This window comes from Budorcas taxicolor, chromosome 1 (assembly GCF_023091745.1).
Source record: "Budorcas taxicolor isolate Tak-1 chromosome 1, Takin1.1, whole genome shotgun sequence".
Classification (NCBI taxonomy): Eukaryota; Metazoa; Chordata; class Mammalia; order Artiodactyla; family Bovidae; genus Budorcas; species Budorcas taxicolor.
This window is the reverse complement of record NC_068910.1, coordinates 110,825,753-110,849,770: the sequence shown is the minus strand read 5'-3', so window position 1 is coordinate 110,849,770 and position 24,018 is coordinate 110,825,753. Positions and strand designations below refer to the sequence as shown.

The 24,018-nt window shown below is 41.0% G+C and overlaps 1 protein-coding gene across 2 annotated transcripts in view; it reads right to left on the bottom strand.

The window, feature by feature from the left end:
- Positions 1-1,676: 1,676 nt before the first annotated feature.
- The window catches only part of NXPE3 (neurexophilin and PC-esterase domain family member 3), a 46,423-nt gene continuing 24,081 nt past the window's right edge, over positions 1,677-24,018 (bottom strand). The window contains exons 3-5 of one of the 2 annotated variants that reach the window (XM_052646048.1): positions 20,876-20,949; positions 5,484-5,690; positions 1,677-2,227 (exon numbers count right to left, since the gene is read on the bottom strand). In XM_052646048.1, coding sequence (XP_052502008.1) covers positions 1,677-2,227; positions 5,484-5,690; positions 20,876-20,949 — 832 coding nt within the window. The remainder of the gene's footprint in view (positions 2,228-5,483; positions 5,691-20,875; positions 20,950-24,018) is intronic. The other variant, XM_052646057.1, reaches the window with a different exon arrangement.

Sequence of the window (24,018 nt, the reverse complement as noted above, 5' to 3'; positions counted from 1 at the left end):
AATGTAGAATACCACCATTGCATCAGAATCCTCGGATGTCTGCCACTAAGGCTGACTCCACAATTTTCTGCATTTTGATCAAATAAATGATCATTAAACACTCCACAGCTTAAAGACCATTAAAATTCAACTATATTAATATATTTAACTACCTGGTCTACTTCAGACTCACAAAATAATTTAAAATTATCTTTACTTATTTTATAAACTTGAAGCTGGCCCTCAAGGCTAGGAAGGGAAGATCTCCGTATCTCTGTTTTAAGTTAAAAACTCAGATTCTTTGACTCATTCTTCTGAGTGTATTTTTTCATGCATTAGGCATTTTTCTTCATTTCTGAAGCCTCCCCAGTTTCTTCACAGGTTCCTTTGTTGTTGTTGTTGTTCAGTCGCCAAGTCGTGTTTAACTCTTCACAACCCCATGGACTGCAGCACACCAGGCTTCCCTGTCCCTCACTATCTCCTGGAGTTTACCCAAAGTCATGTCCATCACATGTTTCTTTAGGGATAAATAAAACCAGACTCTATGTGGCTCAAAAAGAAAAGAGGACTAAGTGGTCACAAATTAACTTAAACTTATTTAAAATTAATAAGATAAAGACAGTCAGGTAAAATTGATAATTCAATTATTTTAAGGTAGCCAGTAAGAATAGCACCTTTTACTTCCAAGCATAAGCATTACCTTATGCCCAAATCAACCCTTCACAGGTTTCAATATCTAAATTTAATTTTTAATTAGATTTTAATTTCTAATTTGGGTATGCAATTCAAAATAACAACCAAAAAAGAAACACTCAGTATTGCTGGAAGTAATTTGCACAACTTTATAACAAACAATAGCAATCTTTACATAAAAGTCAATTCTTAAAACCCTCAAACTTCAGAACACAAAAATAAAGCTGCCTTTATATATTTTCCCTTTCAGTTCCAAAAGTGGTTATTTTAGAATAAGTATTCATCTTTAGCTGAATCAAATAAGTAACAATCACCCAATGCAAATATCAATTTTATATATACTGCTTTCATCTTTCCCTTTTGCTTCTTTTCCAGATTAAAGTAGGACACTATAAATATTCTCATTAGAAAGTTCTGACCAAGGATACTGGCCTTTTCAAGTAATTCAGAAAAAAACTGGATCATCAAAAGAAACTCTTGAGACACAGCTGTCTTCAGTGTGTTACAGGAGCCACTGACTGCAAGCCTTGGGTTAAATTCACCTCCACTGAAGATGGACCAATTATGCTATTCATGCAAACATGCTCCTTTACCAGATAAACTACAAACACTCCATTGCCAACCAAACTTGCCCCTTCCACTTAGGTCAGAACATTTTTTACACTTTATAGCACAGTAATATCCCCTGCCAAGAAAAGCTAGTTCAGACGCACTCATTAGTATCTTTGGTTACAAGGGCAGTATAATGTGTATATGCTGTTAATAATGGTTCACCCGTGGCTAAGTCAAGATAGGAAAAAAATCCTACAGGTAGATATAAGTGTAATCGGCATTTTCCAAGCTCCTTACAATGATTATATAAAGTCCAGCTCCTTTCTAAATTTTAAATACATATAGAAGCCATCTCTGCATAGGGCCACCTATGTAAAAAAAGTTTATCTTTTTGTAGTGCAGGTGAAAGAGAAGGTCACTGAAAAGTGATTCCTCCAGTTCCCTCTGGCAGGCTAGGTCTCCAAGGGGCACACAAAGGACAAGAACATGTCCACTTGGTTCTTCACAATAACTTCATCTGGATGTAACTTGTGGGGTAGATAATGGGCCAGGGTCATCTCCCAGGCATCAACAAGATATACTCCAACCCCTGAGAACATCTTCCGAAGGATGGTGTCCAGCTGAAAGTTATACCAGTCGCTGTTGAAAAGGCTAATCTCAGGTCCCAGCTCCTGGACGTTGGCTGTCCGGATGACTACCACAGTCTTAGGGCTGCGGTCCAGGAGCTGGACCACAGCCCGACGGATGTTCCTGAGCCGCCGGATATACACTTCCAAGGGGAAGGTGCTGAAATGAGACCACACGGCTATGGCAACCACTGTGTTCTTCCCTCCCACGATGCCATTCAGCTCATTGGCCACATAACGGAGGTCACTGCTAAAGACGGTTGTGAAGCGGATGGGTGGACCATGGCAGCGGTATTTGAGAAGGATGTTGTGCTTCTGGTCCACTGCCAGGAATGGACCCACATTCTTGGGGCTACCCAAGTTAAACTCCACTAAATCTGAAACAAGGAAAAGTCAGACTCATAAGAATGGTTAAACAAAGCCATATACCTATAGTATTATTTAGTTAGTGGCTTCAAAGAACAATTTTTTTAAATAAAAGTAAAACAACAATGGGGAGAGAGATGGGAGGGGACATCTGTATACCTATGGCTCATTCATGTTGATGTTTGGCAGAAACCAATAGAATTTTATAAAGCAACTATCCTTCAACTAAAAAAGAAATTTTTTAAAAAGTAAAATAACAAAAAGGTACAAATGTAAACACTTATTTCACTTCACCTTGGCACCCCACCCCCCCACCCCCAGCTTCAATGGACCTTTATTCTGACAGATTTATTAAGTCACTCCATAAGCATGAAACTACAAGTAATATCATCAGCAATAGATTCTAGACCTCAGAAGCAAAATAACCAGTTTGCCTCTAACTTTTAGGCCAAGAAATCTTCCTGTTTGCATTGACTGATTGTTGAATATCTAAACATCAATTTGACATTTACACATTATTGTTCTAACAGGTAAGTATTTCTTCCAGGTCAAAAACTATAACTTCGGCTTTTTAACAAACACATAACAGTAACCAAATACCTCTTTTTATAATAAGCAAAAAAAAAGAAGCAACCTTGCTTCTTCTGACTTTCAATTTCACCTTATGCATGGAAAACTCTATTAATGTCTTAGAAAACTTCTGTGTTGTAACAAAAACAGCAGCACAAATTAGAATTCCCTTCACTCCCTCCCCTTTATCTAAGTTGGGTTTCCAAGTCCAGCTCCTCTGTTGATTCCAGGAATCAGTGATGATCCTCCCTTATTACCCCTAAAAAAAGCTGTATAATTCACAGCTGAACATTGACCCCATGAGGAAAGAGGATTTGTCTCATATCCCTAAAGAGTCCTACAAGTGCCTTACACAGACCAGATTAAATAGCCATTGGCAACCCAACTGAATTAACATTGCCTAAGCATCTATTCTGTGCCAGCACTGATGTGTTATATTCTGAAATTCTCTTCCAACAAGTCATACATAAAAAAAGCTGTATAATTCACAGCTGAACATTGACCCCATGAGGAAAGAGGATTTGTCTCATATCCCTAAAGAGTCCTACAAGTGCCTTACACAGACCAGATTAAATAGCCATTGGCAACCCAACTGAATTAACATTGCCTAAGCATCTATTCTGTGCCAGCACTGATGTGTTATAACCACTGGTGGTCCAGTGGTTAAGATTCCACCCTTCCACCGAAGGAGACAGGAGTTCTATCCCTGATGGCAGAACTAAGATCCCACATGTTACATGACATGGCCCAAAAGAAAAAAAAAGTAAATAATAAATTAGTTTCCTAGCTTAAAAAAAAAAGTCAGCAATGCTCAGATGGGTAAGTCACAGTCCTTGCCCTCAAGGAGTTTATAGTCATTTTTGAAGAATTAACATCAAACTATAATTGTTCCATATTATTTACTTTTAAGAGTTAAAGTTAAGGTTTCACTTTTTTTCCATGAAGTCCCACCCAGGCTTTTCTAGATTCTCATACCTAATTCTCATTCTCATTACTACTTAGCATTTGGCCCCAATTAAATTGCATAAAAGTTCAATTTACCATTCTTTCTTCAGATTAAGATCAAGCACTGACACAAGGCTTTATCAGGCAAAAATCTGTCTGCAAAGGCTACGGTGGAAAATGAACAAGACACTCAATGTGATCACTGCTATTAAAGGAAATACCGAGCTCATTAGAACTTAAGAACCAAGCAAATACCGACTGCTGGAAGGCCCTGCCTGGTCAGCACCAAACTTTGCCTAGCATCATGCCATACAAATGGTTTCCCTTCTCCTGCTTAACTTGTCTTTTATCAACTAGAACTCTGCTGTGTCTGTTTCCATTTTTTTTTTAAGCAAATCAAAATCATAATTAATTTTCTACTTTTGGGGGTCATATCTACTTCCTGATTTCCTTCAAATGAAACTTGAAACTAAGTTGATATAATAAACAGAAGAGAAAAATGAAAAACACCACACACAACCACTCACAACTGTGGAATTTTGTTTTGTGAAAAATCCTGTCCATAAACAGCCATCAAAAATAGTTCTCACAAAATGGTACAGATGAACTTTTTTGCAAAGTAGAAATAGAAACACAGCTGTTAGAGAACAAACATACAGATATTAAGGAGGGATGGGGGAATGGAATGAACTGGGAAACTGGGATTAACATATATACACTGCCTGTGTAAAATAGATAATTAGTAATAATAGATAATAAAATAGTAAACTTAATAGATAATAAAATAGATAACTGTTTTATTATAACAGGGAACTCTACTCAGTACTCTGTGGTGACCTAAATGCGAGGGAAATCTTAAAAAAGAGGGGATATGTGTACATGTATAGCTGATTCACTTTGTTGTACAGTAGAAACTAACACAACATTGTAAATCAACTATATTGTAATAAAAATTAATTTAAAATGAAAAAAAAAAACAGTTCCCACAAAGCTGTTGGTCAGCTCTGTAAACTCTAAGCAGGGTTTTCAGTCCTGCTGCCCTGGATCCGCCCCTCCTCGCTCTATCCACACCCTTTCTGGGAAGAGGAAAAGGCCTCCTGAGAATAAGGGACGGCCCTCCAATGAGCAGGGTTTTATTCCAAGTCTGAAGAGCTGCCCAGAGCCCAGCAGTGAGATCAGGAAGCTAAGAAGGCTGGACTGGCCAGACTCCCTTGGTGACAGGCAGCTCATCTCAGAGTCACACAGCGGACCGCCCAGTGGGCGACACAGGGACACTCTGTTGCCTGGATGCAGTAAATTGGACTACAGTTTGTCTGTCTCCTTCCACTTAAATCTATTATAAACTTGGAGTAGGACCAAACAGAACTAGAAGAGAAACAACGGGAAATGTTCACTTCCATTTCACAGCCTAGAATGTCAGAAGGGAAGACACCTATGAGGTGAGTGTCCAGCGCCTCATCACACACTTGGAGAAAGGAAGCCCCAAGAAGCAGATGATTTGTCCAGAGTCACACGTCTTGTCAGTGGTGTGAACTGCAACAGGCAGCCAGAGCTTTCGTTGACGCATGACAGCCCCACCACTGGTCAGAAACTATCACTCATCTCTCCAGCATTAGGACCTGCCCTTAGTCCTTTGGAGAAGTCAGTTTTCCCTCACCTGGTGCCTTTCTGCAGGTACTGGACTGGGTCTGCTTATTTCAGAGCTGGATCTTGTATGTATGGGAGTTATGAAACAAAAAGCAAAGTACCAACCTGGAACAAATGTAGTGAGGTATTCAAACCACTGCCTGATTGTTGAGTCACCAAAGAAATACACCACTTTTCTCTGTAAGCATTCTGTAATGTTGTCAGGGTCATTAAACTGGCGCATCTTAAACCTCCTGGGCCTCCACTGATCTTTGTAATAATAACCAGAAGGAAAAGTTCCTAAGCCTTGAGATAGTTCTAGGCTGTTGGTTTCTGAAAGAAAAAAAAAGATATTCTGAAATTCTCTTCCAACAAGTCATACATAAAAAATGTTTCAAGTTAAAACACAATTATGCTCCTATGTTTGTTAGCCTGCTGGTTATGGGTGACATTTCCGGCTGTCACATCTCAAAGAAATCCCAGACTTTCCCTCTCCTACAAAAAGTTCTCCTTTGCACAAAAATAAGATCTAAAATGGGTGTGAGGATGTTTGTGGACAGAAGGGGAAAGGGGACATTGAGCATTCCCTCTGGTGAAGCATGTTTTTCTCAAAATAAAAGCAGGCAAAAACCAAGGAAATGTGTAGATCTAAGCGCTGTCTGGGCTTATGGCTCACCCAAATGCCTGTGAGGCAAGTAACAATTTAAATTAATATTTTACATATGCATGGCAGTATTAGTCCTTACTGTTTCTCAGCTCATTCAAAAGTTTCAATCAATGGGTCCCACAATCAAATATTAACTCAGAAAACCATCACTGAACACAGAAAACAAACCAATGACACAAGATCTAAAGACTTACTCTCCACAACATAAAAGGTTCAAAAGTCCTTATACACAATGAATAATATTAAAATTGCATCAGGGACTTCTCTGAGGGTCCAGTGGCTAAGACTCCATGCTCCCAATGCAGGGGGCTGGGGTTCCATCCCTGGTCAGGGAACTAGATCTAGATCTCACGTGCCTCAACTAAGATCCAGTGTGGCCAAATTAAAAAAAAAAATTGCATCAGCAGTGTGTACTCATGCTTGTAGCGTAGTTACACATGATCACACAAGCATCAGGACACCTTTCACAGTGACAGTCAACACCCTTCTTACCAAACACCTCCCTCAGAAAATGCCACGGGAATTTTTCAGTGGAAACAGAGCATTTTACTTGCTTCAACAGGGAGGCCTAATATTTCCTGCAAGTTTACTCTGCACCAGACACTCTTCTGAGCAATTAAATGTATTATTTCATCGGATGCTCACAATAACCCTTCAAGATAGGTCCTACCTTTCAAAACAGTTAAGTAATTTGACCTCAGTTCCAGAGCCAGGAAGTAGCAAAGTCAGGATCTAATCTAAGCAGGTGAGCCCCCATGCCCATGCTCTTAACCACTGCGCTACATCACTTCCCAAAACAAGATGTCTGTGGATACCGGCCATTTTCTTTTAGGCTTTTTTCTGGAAAGTGTACGTTTATTCATTTCTAGCACTTATTATTCAAGTTTACAATCTTCCAAAAACCACCTATCATTTTGTATCACTCCCTTACACACCCCAAGGTTCAAATCTTGATCATAATCCATCAATGCTATAGTCTCACCTGTTTAACCACAATTCAAAATCCAAGAGCTCACATGACTTAGAAACTGAAATTTAAGCAAGTCTCCTACTCATGACTATTTTCAGCTTCTTTGATTTCTTTATTAAAAAAAAAAAAAAAAATTCTACCTCCTTCCAATGCCTGTCTGCTTGCTCCAGTTCATTTTTTCTTTTCTTTATTTATGGCAGTGCTGGGCCTTCACCGCCGCAGGGGCCTTTCTCTAGTTGTGGCTCCTGGACTCTAGAGCACAGGCTCCATAGTTCTGTGCACACAGGCTCAGCTGCCCCTGTGGCATGTGGGATCTTCCCACAACAGGGACTGAGCCCATGTCTCCCGCACTGGCAGGCGGGCTCTTTCATAGCGAGCCACCAGGGAGGCCCCTTCTTAGACTTCTTGATATTATCTATATTACTCAAAGTTATTTTGGTTTTATTCCCTTCAAAGAAGATGCCCTATTTGATAGGGGGTGCATATTTAATCCTTTTTCTTAGGCATCTGCAAATTCTTTGCAGGTTCAAGGTCTCAACTGAAAAGCAAACAGCATTGTAAATGCTTTTGTGGCAAATGTGATTATCAAAGAAAACTGGGGGGTAGGGTAAACATTTGTTTGACTTATTCAAAAGCAATTTCTCAACATGCTACTAAATGAGGCATAACCATGTCATCTCATCTTGCCCAAAGTTCCTTATTACATCAACACATAAAGGTTGCACAGGCCAGAGCACACACCTGGGGCCCAGAGAAAATATCTACTGGAATGGGAATCAAAAGTGATTTTAAAGTCACAATTTTTGCTAGGTTAAGTTAGTACACTCAGCTATTCTGTCTCAAGTAAGTGTTACAAAGAAACATGTATATCACACCGGAAACAATTACCATTGTCATTCAAATGTTAATTATATTCACTACCAGAGTTAAGTCAAGCAAAGCAAATCAATTACTGAACCTCACATTAATTCTTTAAACATGCAGCACTAGATAACAAAAGGTATTTTTAAAGAGAAATATGTATACCTACATTGCCCTCTTATGGTCAACTGGGACAAAAACATTTCCCGACTAACAATTTCAAGCAGTCTGAACTGTTTAAAAAGCCAGCGTTTCTTGGAGCTCAGAAAGAATTTTGATGTAAGTTGTACTGTATAAGTGGAATAAAAATAATTTAAAAACATAACCAAGTCATTACTCAACTTTATGTTTATCTTGAACATTGATGGTGAAGGAAATTTATACGGCAGTGGTTGTAAGAGCAGACATAAAGATCTTTATGCAAAATCAGAAGGGATAGTTTTGATTATTTGCAAGTAAGGTCCATAGGGGCCTTCTCTAAAATGTCTTGCTGCTGCTGCTGCTGCTAAGTCGCATCAGTCGTGTTCGACTCTGTGCGACCCCATAGACGGTAGCCCACAAGGCTCCCCCGTCCCTGGGATTCTGCTGGCAAGAACATTTCCTTCTCCAATGCATGAAAGTGAAAAGTGAAAGGGAAGTCGCTCAGTAGTGTCCGACCCTCAGCGACCCTATGGACTGCAGCCTACCAGGCTCCTCCATCCATGGGATTTTCCAGGCAAGAGTACTGGAGTGGGCTGCCATTGCCTTCTCCGCTAAAATGTCTTGGCTTCTCTTTAAAAGCCCATAGCTTAAATTTTCCTCCAAAGAGCATCATTCCATATCATTCATTAGCCATAATAAGGGCTATTTGGGCCACAAATGGGACTAAATGAGAAAAATGGGCAGAGATAAATTTCCCTAAACCATTTAGAAAGAGTGGTATGAGAGGGACACTGTGTGAAATAAGGGTAGGGATGTGTATGTACCAACACGGGTCCTTTTATTTTTCTGGCAGGGAATTAGAACTCAGGAGGGGAAAGAAGGACAAGACCAAGAAGAAATGGAGGCAATCAATTCCCTATCTAGGAACTCAAGCACAGGAGCGCCACCTCCGGGAGGTAAGGAATGAGGACAGTGTGCCGAGCTGTCCGGCCATACCCCGTCCGGTGTTGGGAATGCGAGGAGTCTAGCTCCTTAGAGATCACAGTGGTTTGAGTTTTTACTGAACCTTGAATTTCCCCTACAAAACTTTGATAATTTTATTTTTTTTCTTTCTTTTCCATAAAAGCTAAGCATGTTACACAGGAAGGCTAAAAATGCTATCTGAGGTAGAAATAGCTGTAGATTCAGAGAATGTTGAAAGAGACCTCAGAGAATGCTAGTCCAAATATCTCTTAAAGGTAAAGAAAGCAAGTCAGTGACTTGCCAAGGTTTCTTAGGGAGTTGAGGAGATGGGAGATGGCAGAGGTGGAACCATTTATAGAGACTTACATTTTGTTACTGAAATGGTGGTAGGAGTGGGCTTCCTTTCACCAAATGATCCCATGGGCAGAGGAGCCTGGTGGGATAGAGTCCATGGGGTTGCTAAATAGACACAACGTTGAGACTGAACAACAACATGTAGCATACCAATCCTTTGATTTCCTAAGTTAACTGGACCTGGACCTTGGTTTCAGTTCAGTTCAGTCGCTCAGTCATGTCCGACTCTTTGTGACCCCATGGACTGCAGCACACCAGGTCTCCCTGTCCTTCTCCAACTCCTGGAGCTTGCTCAAACTCACATCTATCAAGTCAAGTCGGTGATGCCATCCAACCATCTTATCCTCTGTCGCCCCCTTCTGTTCCTGCCTTTAATCTTTCCCAGCATCAGGGTCTTTTCAAATGAGTCAGTTCTTCACATCAGGTGGCCAAAGTATTGGAGCTTCAGCTTCAGCATCAGTCCTTCCAATGAATATTCAGGACTGATTTCCTTTAGGATGGACTGGTTGGATCTTCTGGCAGTCCAAGGGACTCTCAAGAGTTCTCCAACACCACAGGCAAAAGTATCAATTCTTCATCGCTCAACTTTCTTTATGGTCCAACTCTCACATCCATACATGACTACTGGAAAAACCACAGCCTTGACTAGACAGACCTTTGTCGGCAAAGTAGTGTCTCTGCTTTTTAATATGCTGTCTAGGATGGCCATAGCTTTTCTCCCAAGGAGCAAGCAGAGCATCTTTTAATTTCATGGCTGCAGTCACCATCGGCAGTGAATTTGAGCCCAAGAAAATAAAGTCTGTCACTGTTCCCATTGTTTCCCCATCTATTTGCCATGAAGTGATGGGACCAGATGCCATGAACGTCATTTTCTGAATGTTGAGGTTTAAGCCAGCTTTTTCACTCTCTTCTTTCACTTTCCAAGAGGCTCTTTGGTTCCTCTTTGCTTCTCTGCCGTAAGGGTGGGGTCATCTGAGGACCTTGGTTTACTGGGTTGTTGTGAAAATTCAATATTATGATGTGCGAAAGTACATTTTTCACTGTAAGGGGCTATACTAGAGTGCTAGAAATATGCTGGACATTCTATGAACACTCTATATCTTGATCTGGGGAGTAACTGATTAATTCATTTCCTATTGCTATGTAAGAAATCAACACAAACTTGTTGGCTTAAAAACAAGAGGCAGACTTCCCTGGTGGTACAGTGGGTGAGAATCCTGCCAGTGCAGGGGACACAGGTTCTATCAGGAAGATTCCACGTGCCATGGAGCAACTAAGCCGATGTGTCACAAGTACTGAGCCTGCACGCCTACAGGCAGTGCTCTGCAATCAGAGAAGCTGCCAAAGTGAGACGCCCGGGCACTGCAGCAAAGAGAAGCCCCTGCTCTCAACTAGAGAAAGCCCATGCACAGCAACAAAGACCCAGCACAGCCAAAAAATAAATAAATAAAAATTCGATAATTACATTTTACAACAAGGATTATTTGTTTTCCCACAGTTCTGCATGTCAGGAATCTGGGCTGCGGTATGGCGGGGTTCTCTGCTCAGGATCTCACAGACGGAAATCAGGATGTCAGCAGGGCTGTGTTCCTTTCTGAAGGCTCTGGAGAAGAATCTGCTACCAAGTTCATTCAAATCGTTAGCTAAATTCAGTTCCTTTCAGTTGTCAGACTGAGTTTCTCATTTCCTTGCTGGTTGTCAATCAGGGAATGACCTTCAGCTCCTAGAAGCTGCCTACAGTCCTGGCCCAGTAGCCTCCTTCATCTTTAAAACCAGCAATGAAGAATCTCCATCACCTGAAATCCTTCTCACACTTTCAATCTTTCTTCTAGAAGCACCAGGTCACTGTTAAGGACCTATATGGTTAGGTCAGATCGACCCAGGATCATCTCTCTTTCTTTTTTTTAAGTCAACTTTGTCATACAATCGAAGGGCATGGATCACTGGGGAGTCACCCTACAAAGATATGTACAGACGTAAAACTCCATTGTACTATATGCCTCATATCTGTGTGCTTTACTGCCTATAAGACAAATTTCAATAGAGAAAAACAGTAGAAAGCTATAAAGATGTTGATATTTATTCTATTGTTATTAGATCTAGTTATATACTAAACTTTCATTAAGCTCCCCCCAACACATGAGCTCTAGTTTAGTTGTTGATGAGATTAGAAACCATCAAAGTGCCTGAGACATTAGGCTAGTGGTCTGAGGACCACGTTGGTGCTTATAAAAATCCAGCAATAATTCTGATCCTGGCAAAGCCTGTCAGAAATCAGATGCTTAGCTTTAATAAGGTAGTCTAGTCTAACTGAAAGTTATGTTTCTGTGCTGGAATCATGTCCATGCAATCTACAGCAAATCCACGAGACTGCTTGAGAAGGAAAATCAATTAACTAAGGAATTGTTAATTCCATACATAGTTAAAGAAATTCCCTGGCAGTCCAGTGGTTAGGATGCTTTCACTCTGTGACCAGGGTTTGAGCTCTGGTGCAGGAACTAAGATTCTGCATGCAGTGCAGTGAGACCAAAAGAGGAAAAAAAGAGAAAAGATCCCACAAGCCTTGTAGCGCAGTCAAAATAATAATAAATAAATAAATATCAACAGGTCAAAGGGAAAATAAAATCTTCAAAGTATAGGATTCATAGGTGGAAATAATAAAAGTGGAAAGACTATGAGCCCTTAAATGGCCTCGGCAAAGAAAATACACAATGGGCCTGAAATATCTTGTGGTACCTTCAGAAAGTAAGGAAGAGCTCAAAAAAGAGTGAAATAATTAATTAAAAGAATGAAAGCATTGTCAAAAGGGCACAGAGCCAAGTGAAAGAAGTTCCCGATTACCAAAACTGGAACAATCTGAACAACCGAATTGGATTATAATTCAAAGAAATAGTCAAAATAGTCATTAGCCTATACTGATGAAATTAACAAATGATAAAGGATGAACAACTCTTCCTTACAAAAAAAAATTCCAATTAATAGATGTCTTAAGAATGAGAGAAAGAGCAGGTCATCATTAGAACACCACAGAAGTAACTGCTACAGGAAGATCAGGTGATGAATGCTGAAGCTAGTAGATGAAAGTTTAAACAAAAACAGAACGTTTTACATAGTTTCTGCATTATTAATTTCCTGGGGCTGCTGTTAACAAATTACCACAAATTTAGTGGCTGAGAACAACACAAATTTATTCTCTTACAGATCTGACGGCCAGAACTCCAAATTCAGTATCACCGGGCCAAAACTAAGCTGTGGGCAGAGCCACACTCTCTCTGGAAGCTCTAGGGAAGAATCTGTTTCCTTGCCTTTTCTAGAGCTGCATTCAGTGGCTCACGGTCCCTTTCTCCATTACTAAAGCCAAGGTCATGACATCTTCAAATCTCTCTCTGCTTCCATCTTCACATGGCCTTCTGTAGGAAGCCTCCCTCTGCCTCCCTCTTAAAATGACACTTGCGACTGCATTTAGGGCCCACTCAGATATTCCAGTGGAGAAGGCAATGGCACCCCACTCCAGTACTCTTGCCTGGAAAATCCCATGGACAGAGGAGCCTGGTGGGCTGCAATCCATGGGGTCGCTGAGAGTTGGACATGACTCAGTGACCTCACTTTCACTTTTCACTTTCATGCATTGGAGAAGAAAATGGCAACCCACTCCAGTGTTCTTGCCTGGAGAATCCCAGGGACAGAGGAGCCTGGTGGGCTGCCGTCTATGGGGTCGCACAGAGTCGGACACGACTGAAGCAACTTAGCAGCAGCAGCAGATGTTCCAGATACTCTCTCCCCAGCTCAAAAACCTTCACTTAATCATATTGGCAAAGTTTCTTTAGCCATATAACATATAACATCCACAAATTTGAGGGATTAAGATCTGGATATTTTGAGAGTCCCTTGGGCTGGCTGCAAGGAGATCAAACCAGTCAACCTAAAAGAAATCAACCTTGAATATTCATTGGAAGGACTGATGCTGAAGGTGAAGCTCCAATAGTCTGGCCACCTAATGTAAAGAGTCGACTCACTGGAAAAGATCCTGATGCTGGGAAAGATTAAGAGCAGAGAAGGGGATGACTGAGGAGATGAGAGGGTTGGATGGCACCACTGATTCAATGGACATGGGGTCGCAAAGAGTCAGACATGACTGAGCAACTGAACAACATCTTTAGGGGCCATTATTTAGCCTACCACAGCCTCAAAGTATCTCCCCAGAATATCATGTAGATACAAAGATGAAAATAATTAGTTTACAATGGAATACCTGGCAGACACCACTTAAACCAGGTGATCAAGGTTTCGTCAGCAATACATCTGGACATCACGTACCTCTGCAAAAGGATACAGCATCATTCTTGTCCTAGTCTTTCCAAAAATGCATAACCTCATTCCACTCATAAGAAAACATCAAACAAACTCAAGTTCAGAGAGATTCTAAGAAATATCTGACCAGTGCTCCTCTGAAGTGTCAAGGTCATGGAAGACAAGAGTCTGAAGATCTGTCACAGTGGAAAGACGAAGGAAATGTACAATTAAATGCAATGTGGGGTCCGCACTGCATTTTGGAAGCAAAAAATGGACATCTGTCAGAAAACTGATGAAATCCAAATAAAACCTAATAGTTTAGTTAATAATGTTACACGGATGTTCCATTCTTATTTTTGTTAAGTGTTGTGTGATTTCTTGGGCTTCCCTCGTAGCTCAGCTGGTAAAGAATCTGCCTGCAATGCAGGAGGCCTAAGTTCGATTCCTGGGTCGGGAAGATCCCTTGGAGAAGGAATAGGATACCCACTCCAAAATTCTTGGGCTTCCCTGGTGGCTCAGATGCTAAAGAATCCGCCTGCAATGCGGGAGATCTGGGTTCGATCCCTGGGTCAGGAAGATCCCCTGGGAAAGGAAATGGCAACTCACTCTAGTATTCTTGCCTGGAGAATCCTCATGGACGAGAAGCCCGAAGGGCTACAGTCCATGGGATCACAAAGTCAGACATGACTAAGCGACTAAGCATAGCTGTGATTTCTTAAGAAGTTAGTCTATTACTCAGCCGTTAAAAAGAATTCATTTGAATCAGTTCTGATGAGATGGATGAAACTGGAGCCGATTATACAGAGTGAAGTAAGCCAGAAAGAAAAACACCAATACAGTATACTAACACATATATATGGAATTTAGAAAGATGGCAATGACGACCCTGTATGCAAGACAGGAAAAAAGACGCAGCTGTGTATAATGGACTTTTGGACTCAGAGGGAGAGGGAGAGGGTGGGATGATATGGGAGAATGGCATTCTATCATGTATACTATCATGTAAGAATTGAATCGCTAGTCTATGTCTGACGCAGGATACAGCATGCTTGGGGCTGGTGCATGGGGATGACCCACAGAGATGTTATGGGGAGGGAGGTGGGAGGGGGGTTCATGTTTGGGAACACATGTAAGAATTAAAGATTTTAAAATTTAAAAAAATAAATAAATAAATAAATAAAATATATTGCAGTATAAAAATAAATAAATAAAATAAACAACCCCCCCCCCCAAAAAAAGAAGTTAGTCTAAGGGGAAACTGGGTGAAGTCTATACAGGAACTTTGTACTATTTCCACAACCCTTATTTAAATGTCAAATAAACAGAAAACAAGACATTTTAAAAAGAGGACAAAGGGAATGACGGAATTAGGGAGGAAGGCAAAGAGGGAGGGAAAAGGAATGAAACTAGTAAGAATGGGAGCCGTTCATTTAGTATCTTTGAGTGCCCTCTGCTGGTCACTAAGCTGAACATCGATGACATTCCCCTATGCTAGACTTCTTTGTTATTATACAAAGTAATTGTCCTTCTCTTTTCTTTCCAATTGTTTACCTGCTCTGAAAGTTTTCTCAAACCCATGGTACCCTGCTCTTACTGACTTATGGTTTCTTTCTTCCTCTAAAAACCCATCAAAGCCTCACTAGTTACTGAATCTTTCTTTTCTCTGAACAAAATTTTAGTTGTCCAGTGGCTCAGTCATGTCACTCTTTGCAACCCTACAGACTGCAGCATGCCAGCCTTCCTTGTCTTCACTATCTCGCAGAGTTGGCTCAAATTCATCTTCATTGAGTCAGTGACGCCATCCCATCATCTCATCCTCTGTCATCCCCCTCTCCTCCTGCCTTCAATATTTCCCAGTGTCAGGGTCCTTTCCAGCGAGTTGGCTCTTCACATCAGGTGGCCAAAGGATTGGAACTTCAGTTTCAGCATCAGTCCTTCCAATGAATATTCAGGGTTGATTTCCTTTTGGACTGACTGGTTTGATCTCCTTGCTGCCCAAGTGATTCTTGAGTCTTCTCTAGAACCATAATTCGAAGGTATCAATTCTTCAACCTTCTTTATGGTCCAAGTTCATATCTATACATGACTACTGGAAAAACCATAGCTTTGACTATATGTATCTTTGTTGGCAAAGTGATGTCTCTACTTTTAGTATGAAATTAAAAGTGTCAATTTCATGGCTGTAGTCACCATCCACACTGATTTCAGAGCACAAGAAAATAAAATCTGTCACTGCTTCCACTTTTTCCCCTTCTATTTGCCATGAAGTGATGGGACCAGATGCCATGATGTTAGTTTTTTGAATGTTGAGTTTTAAGCCAGCTTGTTCACTCTCCTTTTTCACCTTCATGAAGATGTTCTTTAGTTTCTCTTTACTTTCTGTCATTAGGGCATCTGCTTCAGCAATACGTGAACCGTGAACTTCCAGATGTTCAAGCTGGTTTCAGAAAGGCAGAGAAACCAGAGATCAAATTGCCAACATCCGCTGGATCATGGAAAAAGCAAGAGAGTTCCAGAAAAACATCTACTTCTGCTTTACTGACTATGCCAAAGCCTTTGACTGTGTGGATCACAACTATGGAAAATTCTTCAAGAGATGGGAATACCAGACCACCTGACCTGCCTCTTGAGAAACCTATATGCAGGTCAGGAAACAACAGTGAGAACTGGACATGGAACAACAGACTGCTTCCAAATAGGAAAAGGAGTACATCAAGGCTGTATATTGTCACCCTGCTTATTTAACTTAAATGCAGAGTACATCATAAGAAACACTGAGCTGGATGAAGCACAAGCTGGAATCAAGATTTCCAGGAGAAATATCAATAACCTCAGATATGCAGATGACACCACCCTTATGGCAGAAAGTGAAGAGGAACTAAATAGCCTCTTGATGAAAGTGAAAGAGGAGAGTGAAAAAGTTGGCTTAAAGATCAACATTCAGAAAATGAAGATCATGGCATCTGGTTCCATCACTTCATGGCAAATAGATGGGGAAACAGTGGAAACGGTGTCAGACTTTATTTTGGGGGGCTCCGAAATCACTGCAGATGGTGACTGCAGCCATGAAATTAAAAGACGCTTACTCCTGGGAAGGAAAGTTATGACCAACCTAGATAGCATATTGAAAAGCGGAGACATTACTTTGCTGACTAAGGTCCGTCTAGTCAAGGCTATGGTTTTTCCAGTGGTCAGGTATGGATGTGAGAGTTGGACTGTGAAGTGCTGGGAGCCAGCACAGGATATCCCACCCATGACAAGGTCATGCAAAGGAGTCCTGACAAGCAAGGCTTCAGGACTCAAGGGACTCCCTAGGCCAATCCCACCCATGGCAAAGGTCATGAGGAAGAGACCTGAGGGGCAAGGCAAATCAGGACTCGAGGGACCCCATGGACCTGCTCGAGCATCTACCCCAAAACCAGAGTCTGTCTGTCTGACTATTTTATGCCTTTCACTAACTCCTCTGATACCAGCAGGGGGCTATCCCCAAGCACCTTTCTCTAAAGAAAATCAACCTAGAGCTCTAGTTTATAAATCTCCTGGGCATAATAGAGTGTTCCAATCCAAACCCCTCTGATGGCTCTCTAACTTGCCTGACAGGTTTATCTGGACTTTTACAACTACGCTTGTGATTGTTTACAGCCTCCCAACCACAAGGGGCACAAGAAGCTTAAATAAAGCCTTTCAAGGAGTCAAAATTATTAGAGTGGTACTGGTGAAGGGTCTCACTGTTGAGCCAATGTTTGCTGCCAAGTTTTCATATTGTGTGCATTAACATAGTTAATATATAGAAATATAAGTAGCGGCCTTGATATTAACAACATTAAACTTTGAGTTAATAAATTCTTTCCTTGTTATAGCCCACTACACCTTTGCCCTATAGGAATGTAACTTTATTTAGTGCTTTCTGAGAGTGGCACCAGACTTTGGAAAAAACAACACTTTTAGGGAAAATAAGTTTTCTGGTTGACGGACCCTTATCAGAAAAGGGTGATAAAATGCTAATAGGCCTCCTGGCCAGAAGATGATGTAAATCACCTAAGACCTGTGTATACAGATTAGGTATGCAGAAAGAAAGCCTGGTCTCGATAAGGGTCAGGACTGCTGATTCTGCATCTTCCATTATTCTCTATGTACAACTTAGGGTATAAAAGCTCCTTTTGAAAATAAAGTTGTGGGCCTTGCTCACCAAAGCTTGGTCACCCCGTGTCATTCTTTCCTTCCTCCTCTTCCCTTTCAGGCTGACTCCCTGGAGCACAGGGGGCCTCTGAGTTCACTTTTTCCCCCAGGCTTCTAAGACTCACTTGAGAAGGTGCTCAAGGTGGGGCATCTTCTGTGATTCGAGAGGGCGCCTGTGGCCTACATGAACAGAGCAAGTCCCATGCTGGGGCTTTACTGGCTTTCTGTGTAAACCAAGGAATATCAGCCTCTTTCTCTCTTCTATTTTCTTAACTGCAATATTCTTTCTTTATCTCTCTCTATATCTCTAAATAAATCTCAGTCACCGACGCTGTCACACTTCAGATACCCTGGGTCCAACTGGGGCTGGACCCTGGTAGTGAAGAAAGCTGAGCACCAAAGAATTGATGCTTTTGAACTGTGGTGTTGGAGAAGACTCTTGAGAGTCCCTCGGACTGCAAGGAGATCCAACCAGTCCATTCTGAAGGAGATCAGTCCTGGCTGTTCTTTGGAAGGAATGATGCTAAAGCTGAAACTCCAGTACTTTGACCACCTCGTGCGAAGAGTTGACTCATTGGAAAAGACTCTGATGCTGGGAGGGACTGGGGGCAGAAGGAGAAGGGGACGACAGAGGATGAGATGGCTGGATGGATCGACTCGATGGACATGAGTCTGAGTGAACTCTGGGAGTTGGTGATGGACAGGGAGGCCTGGCGTGCTGTGATTCATGGGGTCGCAAAGAGTCAGACAAGACTGAGCGACTGAACTGAACTGAACAATACAAAGCCTTCTCTTATTCCTTTTTCAACTTTGAACCAGTCCATTGTTCCAGGTCCAGTTCTGTTGCTTCTTGACCTACGTAACAGGTTTCTCAGGAAACAGAGAAGATGGTCTGGTATTCCCATCTCTAAGAATTTTCCAATTTGTTGTGATCCACACAGTCAAAGGCTTTAGCATAGTCAATGAAGCAGAAGTAATGTTTTTCTGGAATTCCCTTGCTTTCTCTATGATCCAAGAAGTGTGGGCAATTTGATCTCTGGTTCTTCTGCCTATTCTATATCAAGATGTACATATGGAAGTCCTCAGTTCATGTACTGTTAGAAGCCTAGCTTGAAGGATTTTGAGCATAACCTTACTAGCAAGCAGACTGAGGCAACTGTATGGTATTTTGATCATTGTTTGGCATTGGCTTTCTTTGGGACTGGAATGAAAACTGAACTTTTCCGGTCCTGTGGCCACTGCTGAGTTTTCCAAATTTGTTGAGTGCGGCACTTTAACAGCATCATCTTTTAGGATTTGAACTAGCTCAGCCGGAATTCCATCACCTCCACTAGCTCTGTCTGTAGTAATACTTCCAAAAGCCCACTTGACTTCACACTCACTTCACTAGGTGAGTGACCACACCATTGCAGTTATCCAGGTCATTAAGATCTTTTTTGTATAGTTCTTTTGTGTATTCTTGCCATCTCTTCTTAATCTCTTCTGCTTCTGTTAGGTACTTACCATTTCTGTCCTTATTTTGCCCATTCTTACATGGAATATTCCCATGATCTCTCCAATTTTCTTGAAGAGATCTCTAGTTTTTCCCATTCTACTGTTTTCCTCTGCTTCTTTGCACTGTTCATTTAAGAAGACCTTCCTATTGTTCCTTGTGCAAAGCCACAACCACTTCCTGGCTGAACTCTAAGACCTGTCAGGTGCAAGCAAACCATCTAAAGCTCCTCCCACTGGCCATCCCACTGGACAACTGGGGACATCACAGGATCACAGGGTACCCATCCAAGCCAGGGTACCCTGCTTCTACTGATTCATGGTTTCTTTCGTTCTAAAAACCCATCAAAAGCCTCGCTAGTGACTGAATCTAGTGAGCTAGACAACCAGGGCTGTGGAACAGAGGGTCAGAAGTGTTGGTGATCAGAGCCTCCAGAAGTGACAGATGTGAGTGTGTAAGGGATACAGTATACTGGGGGTACCATGTTTACTGACATCTCGACTGTGGGATTGAGGGCCTGGCCGATAAAAGGCAAGCAATTTCCATTCATAATGTTTCACATTTGCATCATCTAAAATTAGGAACTCACTGGGTTGAAGTAAATCGAATACAGTTCTTCATTAGGAAAAGATGGGAATTGCTTGTGGCAACTGACAGTGAACACCAGAAATACAGACTGGCAGGGTTCTGCCTGCATCTAGACCACAAGTTTTATTTAGTCCACACAATTTTTTTTTTTTAAGTTTTTAACAGGATGCCAATGTTTTGAAATCTGGAGATGCACATTCAAAAATTAAGACTTCAGGTTTTTGATGGAAAAAAAAAAATCTTTTGACCTGGCTGTGTTGGGTCCACATTGTTGCCTATCAACCATGTGTAGGGACTGAGGGGCTGCCGCCTTTCGCCGGCCCCTGCTCTGCAGTTCCTTCCCACCACTTACACAAGGTGCGTGTATGGCCGATACTCACACTGCTAGGTTCAGGTGTATTCTACACCTCATCCCTGTGGCATTAGTGTTTGCACGCTCTGCTTTGTGGGATACTACGTACATGCTTTCAACAGCTAAAAGGACCTCATCTTCCCTCTGCACTTGATCTTAGCCAAAAGGCCAAGAAGTGACCACCTTCCAATATATAAGCTCCTTAATAATATTCATCCTTGGGACTTCCCTGGCTAGTCCAGTGGCTAAGACTCTGCGCTCCCAATGCAAGGGTCCCAGGATCAATCCCTGGTCAGAGAACTAGATCCCACATGCCACAACTAAGAGTTCACATGCCTCAACTAAGACCTGACAAAGCCAAATAAATTTTTAAGAAATAATAATGTTTATCCTTCTTTTATACAAGTGACTATAGCTCATTATAACTATTCTGCAAAAAACAAAACACATATATTTCATCTTCTAAATTTCATTCTTTTACTTTTAATACTATCCTGTACCAATGGATCAGAATCACCTGGAAGGTTTGTTAAAACACAAACTACGCCCAGTAGTAACCAGGGCAAATTAAAGGGGGGCTTTATATCTTCAGTGAAACTACAGAGACTCAACACACTGAGCAGGAAAAACAACAAATCATCACATTCGCTCCTTTTACCTTTTATATTCCTGGGAATCACAGTCACCCAATCAGGTCCACTGGAGTTGATTGGCATTTTGATATTGACACCACTTGAAAGAGGAATAAAAAGAGTACAAGCTCAAATTTTTTTTAATTTAAGGAATGAATTTATTTATTTAAATTTAGGAACATTTATTTTTCGACATGTATCTTTATTTGCAAATTTTTAAATAGATGGGATTTCAAAGAGCTTCCTAAAGATGAGGTATCCTTATAAATATTATTTCATACAATTGATAATTAATAAATTAGGTATCTTATAATAAGCAGGTTATATGGACACATAAACTGAATAAGAATTAAACTGGTTCTTAATTCTTCACTGCTTCACCTTTAGCTTGCAAACTCCAAAATGACAAATTCTGTTTGAATCACTTAATCCCTTAGACTCAAGAGAATGGCTCACACTGATGACAATGTCTACTTTGTCACTACTTGGTTTTCAGGCTGCAAGACTATGGAGCACGAGTCAGATTCCTTAAGCCTTGCCTAGAGCAGAATCCTAACTGGGGACTCATCCATCCCTCAAATGATCAATGTCAATCTTTCTCTTTTCCTTTTTAGTTAGCCTAATGCAAAATTTCAGATTTTTAGCAGAGTAAAAATCCAAAAATTAAAATCTATATCAGGATTTTGTCAAATGTTTTGTTTTCAAAAACCTATGCCACCTCACACACTTTCCCAGCAAACTTACAAGTAAGTAGAATTTTTTAAATGATTCTACTACAGATCTGGCGGGTTCTACTACATCAGCCAGCCTCATCCAAGATATGCAAGTAAAGGCAAGGACAGACATTATTTTATCCTTCTGGATTCACAGGTGTTTTCTGGTTTTAATAGTAGGATTTGGTGTTAGGAACATTTAAAATTTTTACACTAACTTAGTTCTCTGACCTTTTCCCCACTTTTTTCCCACGTGGCATTTCAGTAAATTACAAGCTATGCTTCTTCCACTCTGCTAAGCCCCTAGGTAGACTGACAACACACTCCTCAAAGTGGGTAACTGAACACTCTTCACACAGAGGCAAAAAGTACACAGAAATAAAATAATCTGTTCATGATGTGTGTAAATGCTAAGTCTGACTCTGTGCGATTCTATAAACTGTAGCCCAGCAGGCTCCGCAAGAATACTAGTGTGGGTTGCCATGCCCTCCTTTAGGAGATGTTCCCAACCCAGGGATCAAACCTACATCTCTTATGTCTCCCGCATTGGTAGGTGGGTTCTTTATCACTAGTGCCACCTGGGAAGTCCTATTGATAAATAATGTGCCTAATTAAAGAGTAAAACTGAAAACCTTTTGTATTGAGCCACACACACACACACAAAAACCCCTAGGAAGACTAGTACAGTAAATATACTGGGAGCAGTGCGCCCTCTGCTGGGATTTTGAAAGCATGGCATGATTCTAGCAAACAATGTATTTAAACTTTTGCCACCAAAAGCTGACTATGGGAAAAACAAAAAACCAGAGCTTTATTTCAGAAGCTGCTGCAGACTACATGTACTTCCTAGGTGGCTCAGTGGTAAAGAATCTGCCTGCCAACGCAGGAGATAACAGGAGATGTGGGTTTGATTTCTGGTCGGGAAGATCTCCTGGAGGGCATGGCAATCAACTCCAGTATTCTTGCCCAGAGTCCCATGGACAGAGGAGCCTGGCAGGCTACAGTTCATGGGGTCACAAAATAGTTGGATACGACTTAGCAACTAAAACAACAACAACCATCTCTACAAGGGAATATTTTTAAAGTATATATATGATTTAAAAATAAAAAGCATTTTACATTCTTTCAAATAATTATACTTTCTGACTATGTAATTTTTCTATCTTTTTTATTTCTTAAGAATGTTGTTTTATTTTAGGCACTAGTGATAAAGGACCAGTCTGTCAATGCAGGAGATGTAAGAGACTCGAGTTTGATCCCTGGGTCAGGAAGATCTCTGGAGGAGGGCATGGCAACCCACTGCAGTATTCTTGCCTGGAGAATCCCATGGACAGAGGAGCCTGGGGGCTACAGTCCTGTCTACAGGGTCACAAAAAGTCAGACACGACTGAAGCAACAGAGCATGCACACATGCACGCATATAATGTTGAAGAAAATGGAGATTTTACCTCATACTGGTTCTATATACTTCCTTCTGCATATTATGCCATATATTGATCATTATACTGAAAAAGTTTCATACCTATGTTCAAAAATAGGAATATATACTCAATAATGCAAAAATTTCAATAGCTATTAACTTGAAAAATACAATTCGTTGTGGTATTCCTGGTTTCCCATCAGTTCAGTTCAGTTCAGTAGTTCAGTCGTGTCCAACTCTTTTTGACTCCATGGACTGCAGCACACCAGGCTTCCCTGTTCATCGCCAACTCCTGGAACTTGCTCAAACTCATGTCCATTGAGTCGGTGATACCATCCAAACATCTCATCCTCGGTCATGCTTTTCTCCTCCTGCCTTCAATCTTCATGCTTATCATTAAATCAATCTAGCAATGTTACCATATTCCTACCTTTTCCTATCAATAAATGTTTATATGATTTTAACAACTTAATAATGTGACACTTAAGATTTTTTCAGTTTCTGAGACATGAAGCTAAAGCGTTAGCTTGACTGCAAGACCTCTAGTATCCCTGTTCTTAGATAATTTTTTTATCTGTTCTGTGAATAAGTGATCTTGCTTATACAGCTATAGACATGCTATGTAGTTCTGAAGTAAAAGATGTTAAGGTAAAAGAACAAAAAGTTAAGGCATTTAATTTGAACTGAAATAAGCATGTGTGTGTGTGTGTGTGTGTGTGTGTGTGTGTGTGTGTGTGCGTATTAGTCACCCAGTCATGTCCAACTCTTTGCAATCCCATGGACTGTAGCCCGCCAGGCCCCTCTGTCCATGTGATTCTCCAGGCAAGAATACTGGAGTGGGTAGCCATTCTCTTCTCCAGGGGATCTTCCCAACCCAGGGATTGAACCCATGTCTCCTGCATTGCAGGCAGGTTTCTTACCATCTGAGCCACCAAGGAAATCCCTGAAATAAACATACTAATCACAAAATATAAATCTTCATTTATTTTCTTACCACCTCTCCTGAATTGGCAAGTTTAGAGAGATGTAAGAAGCA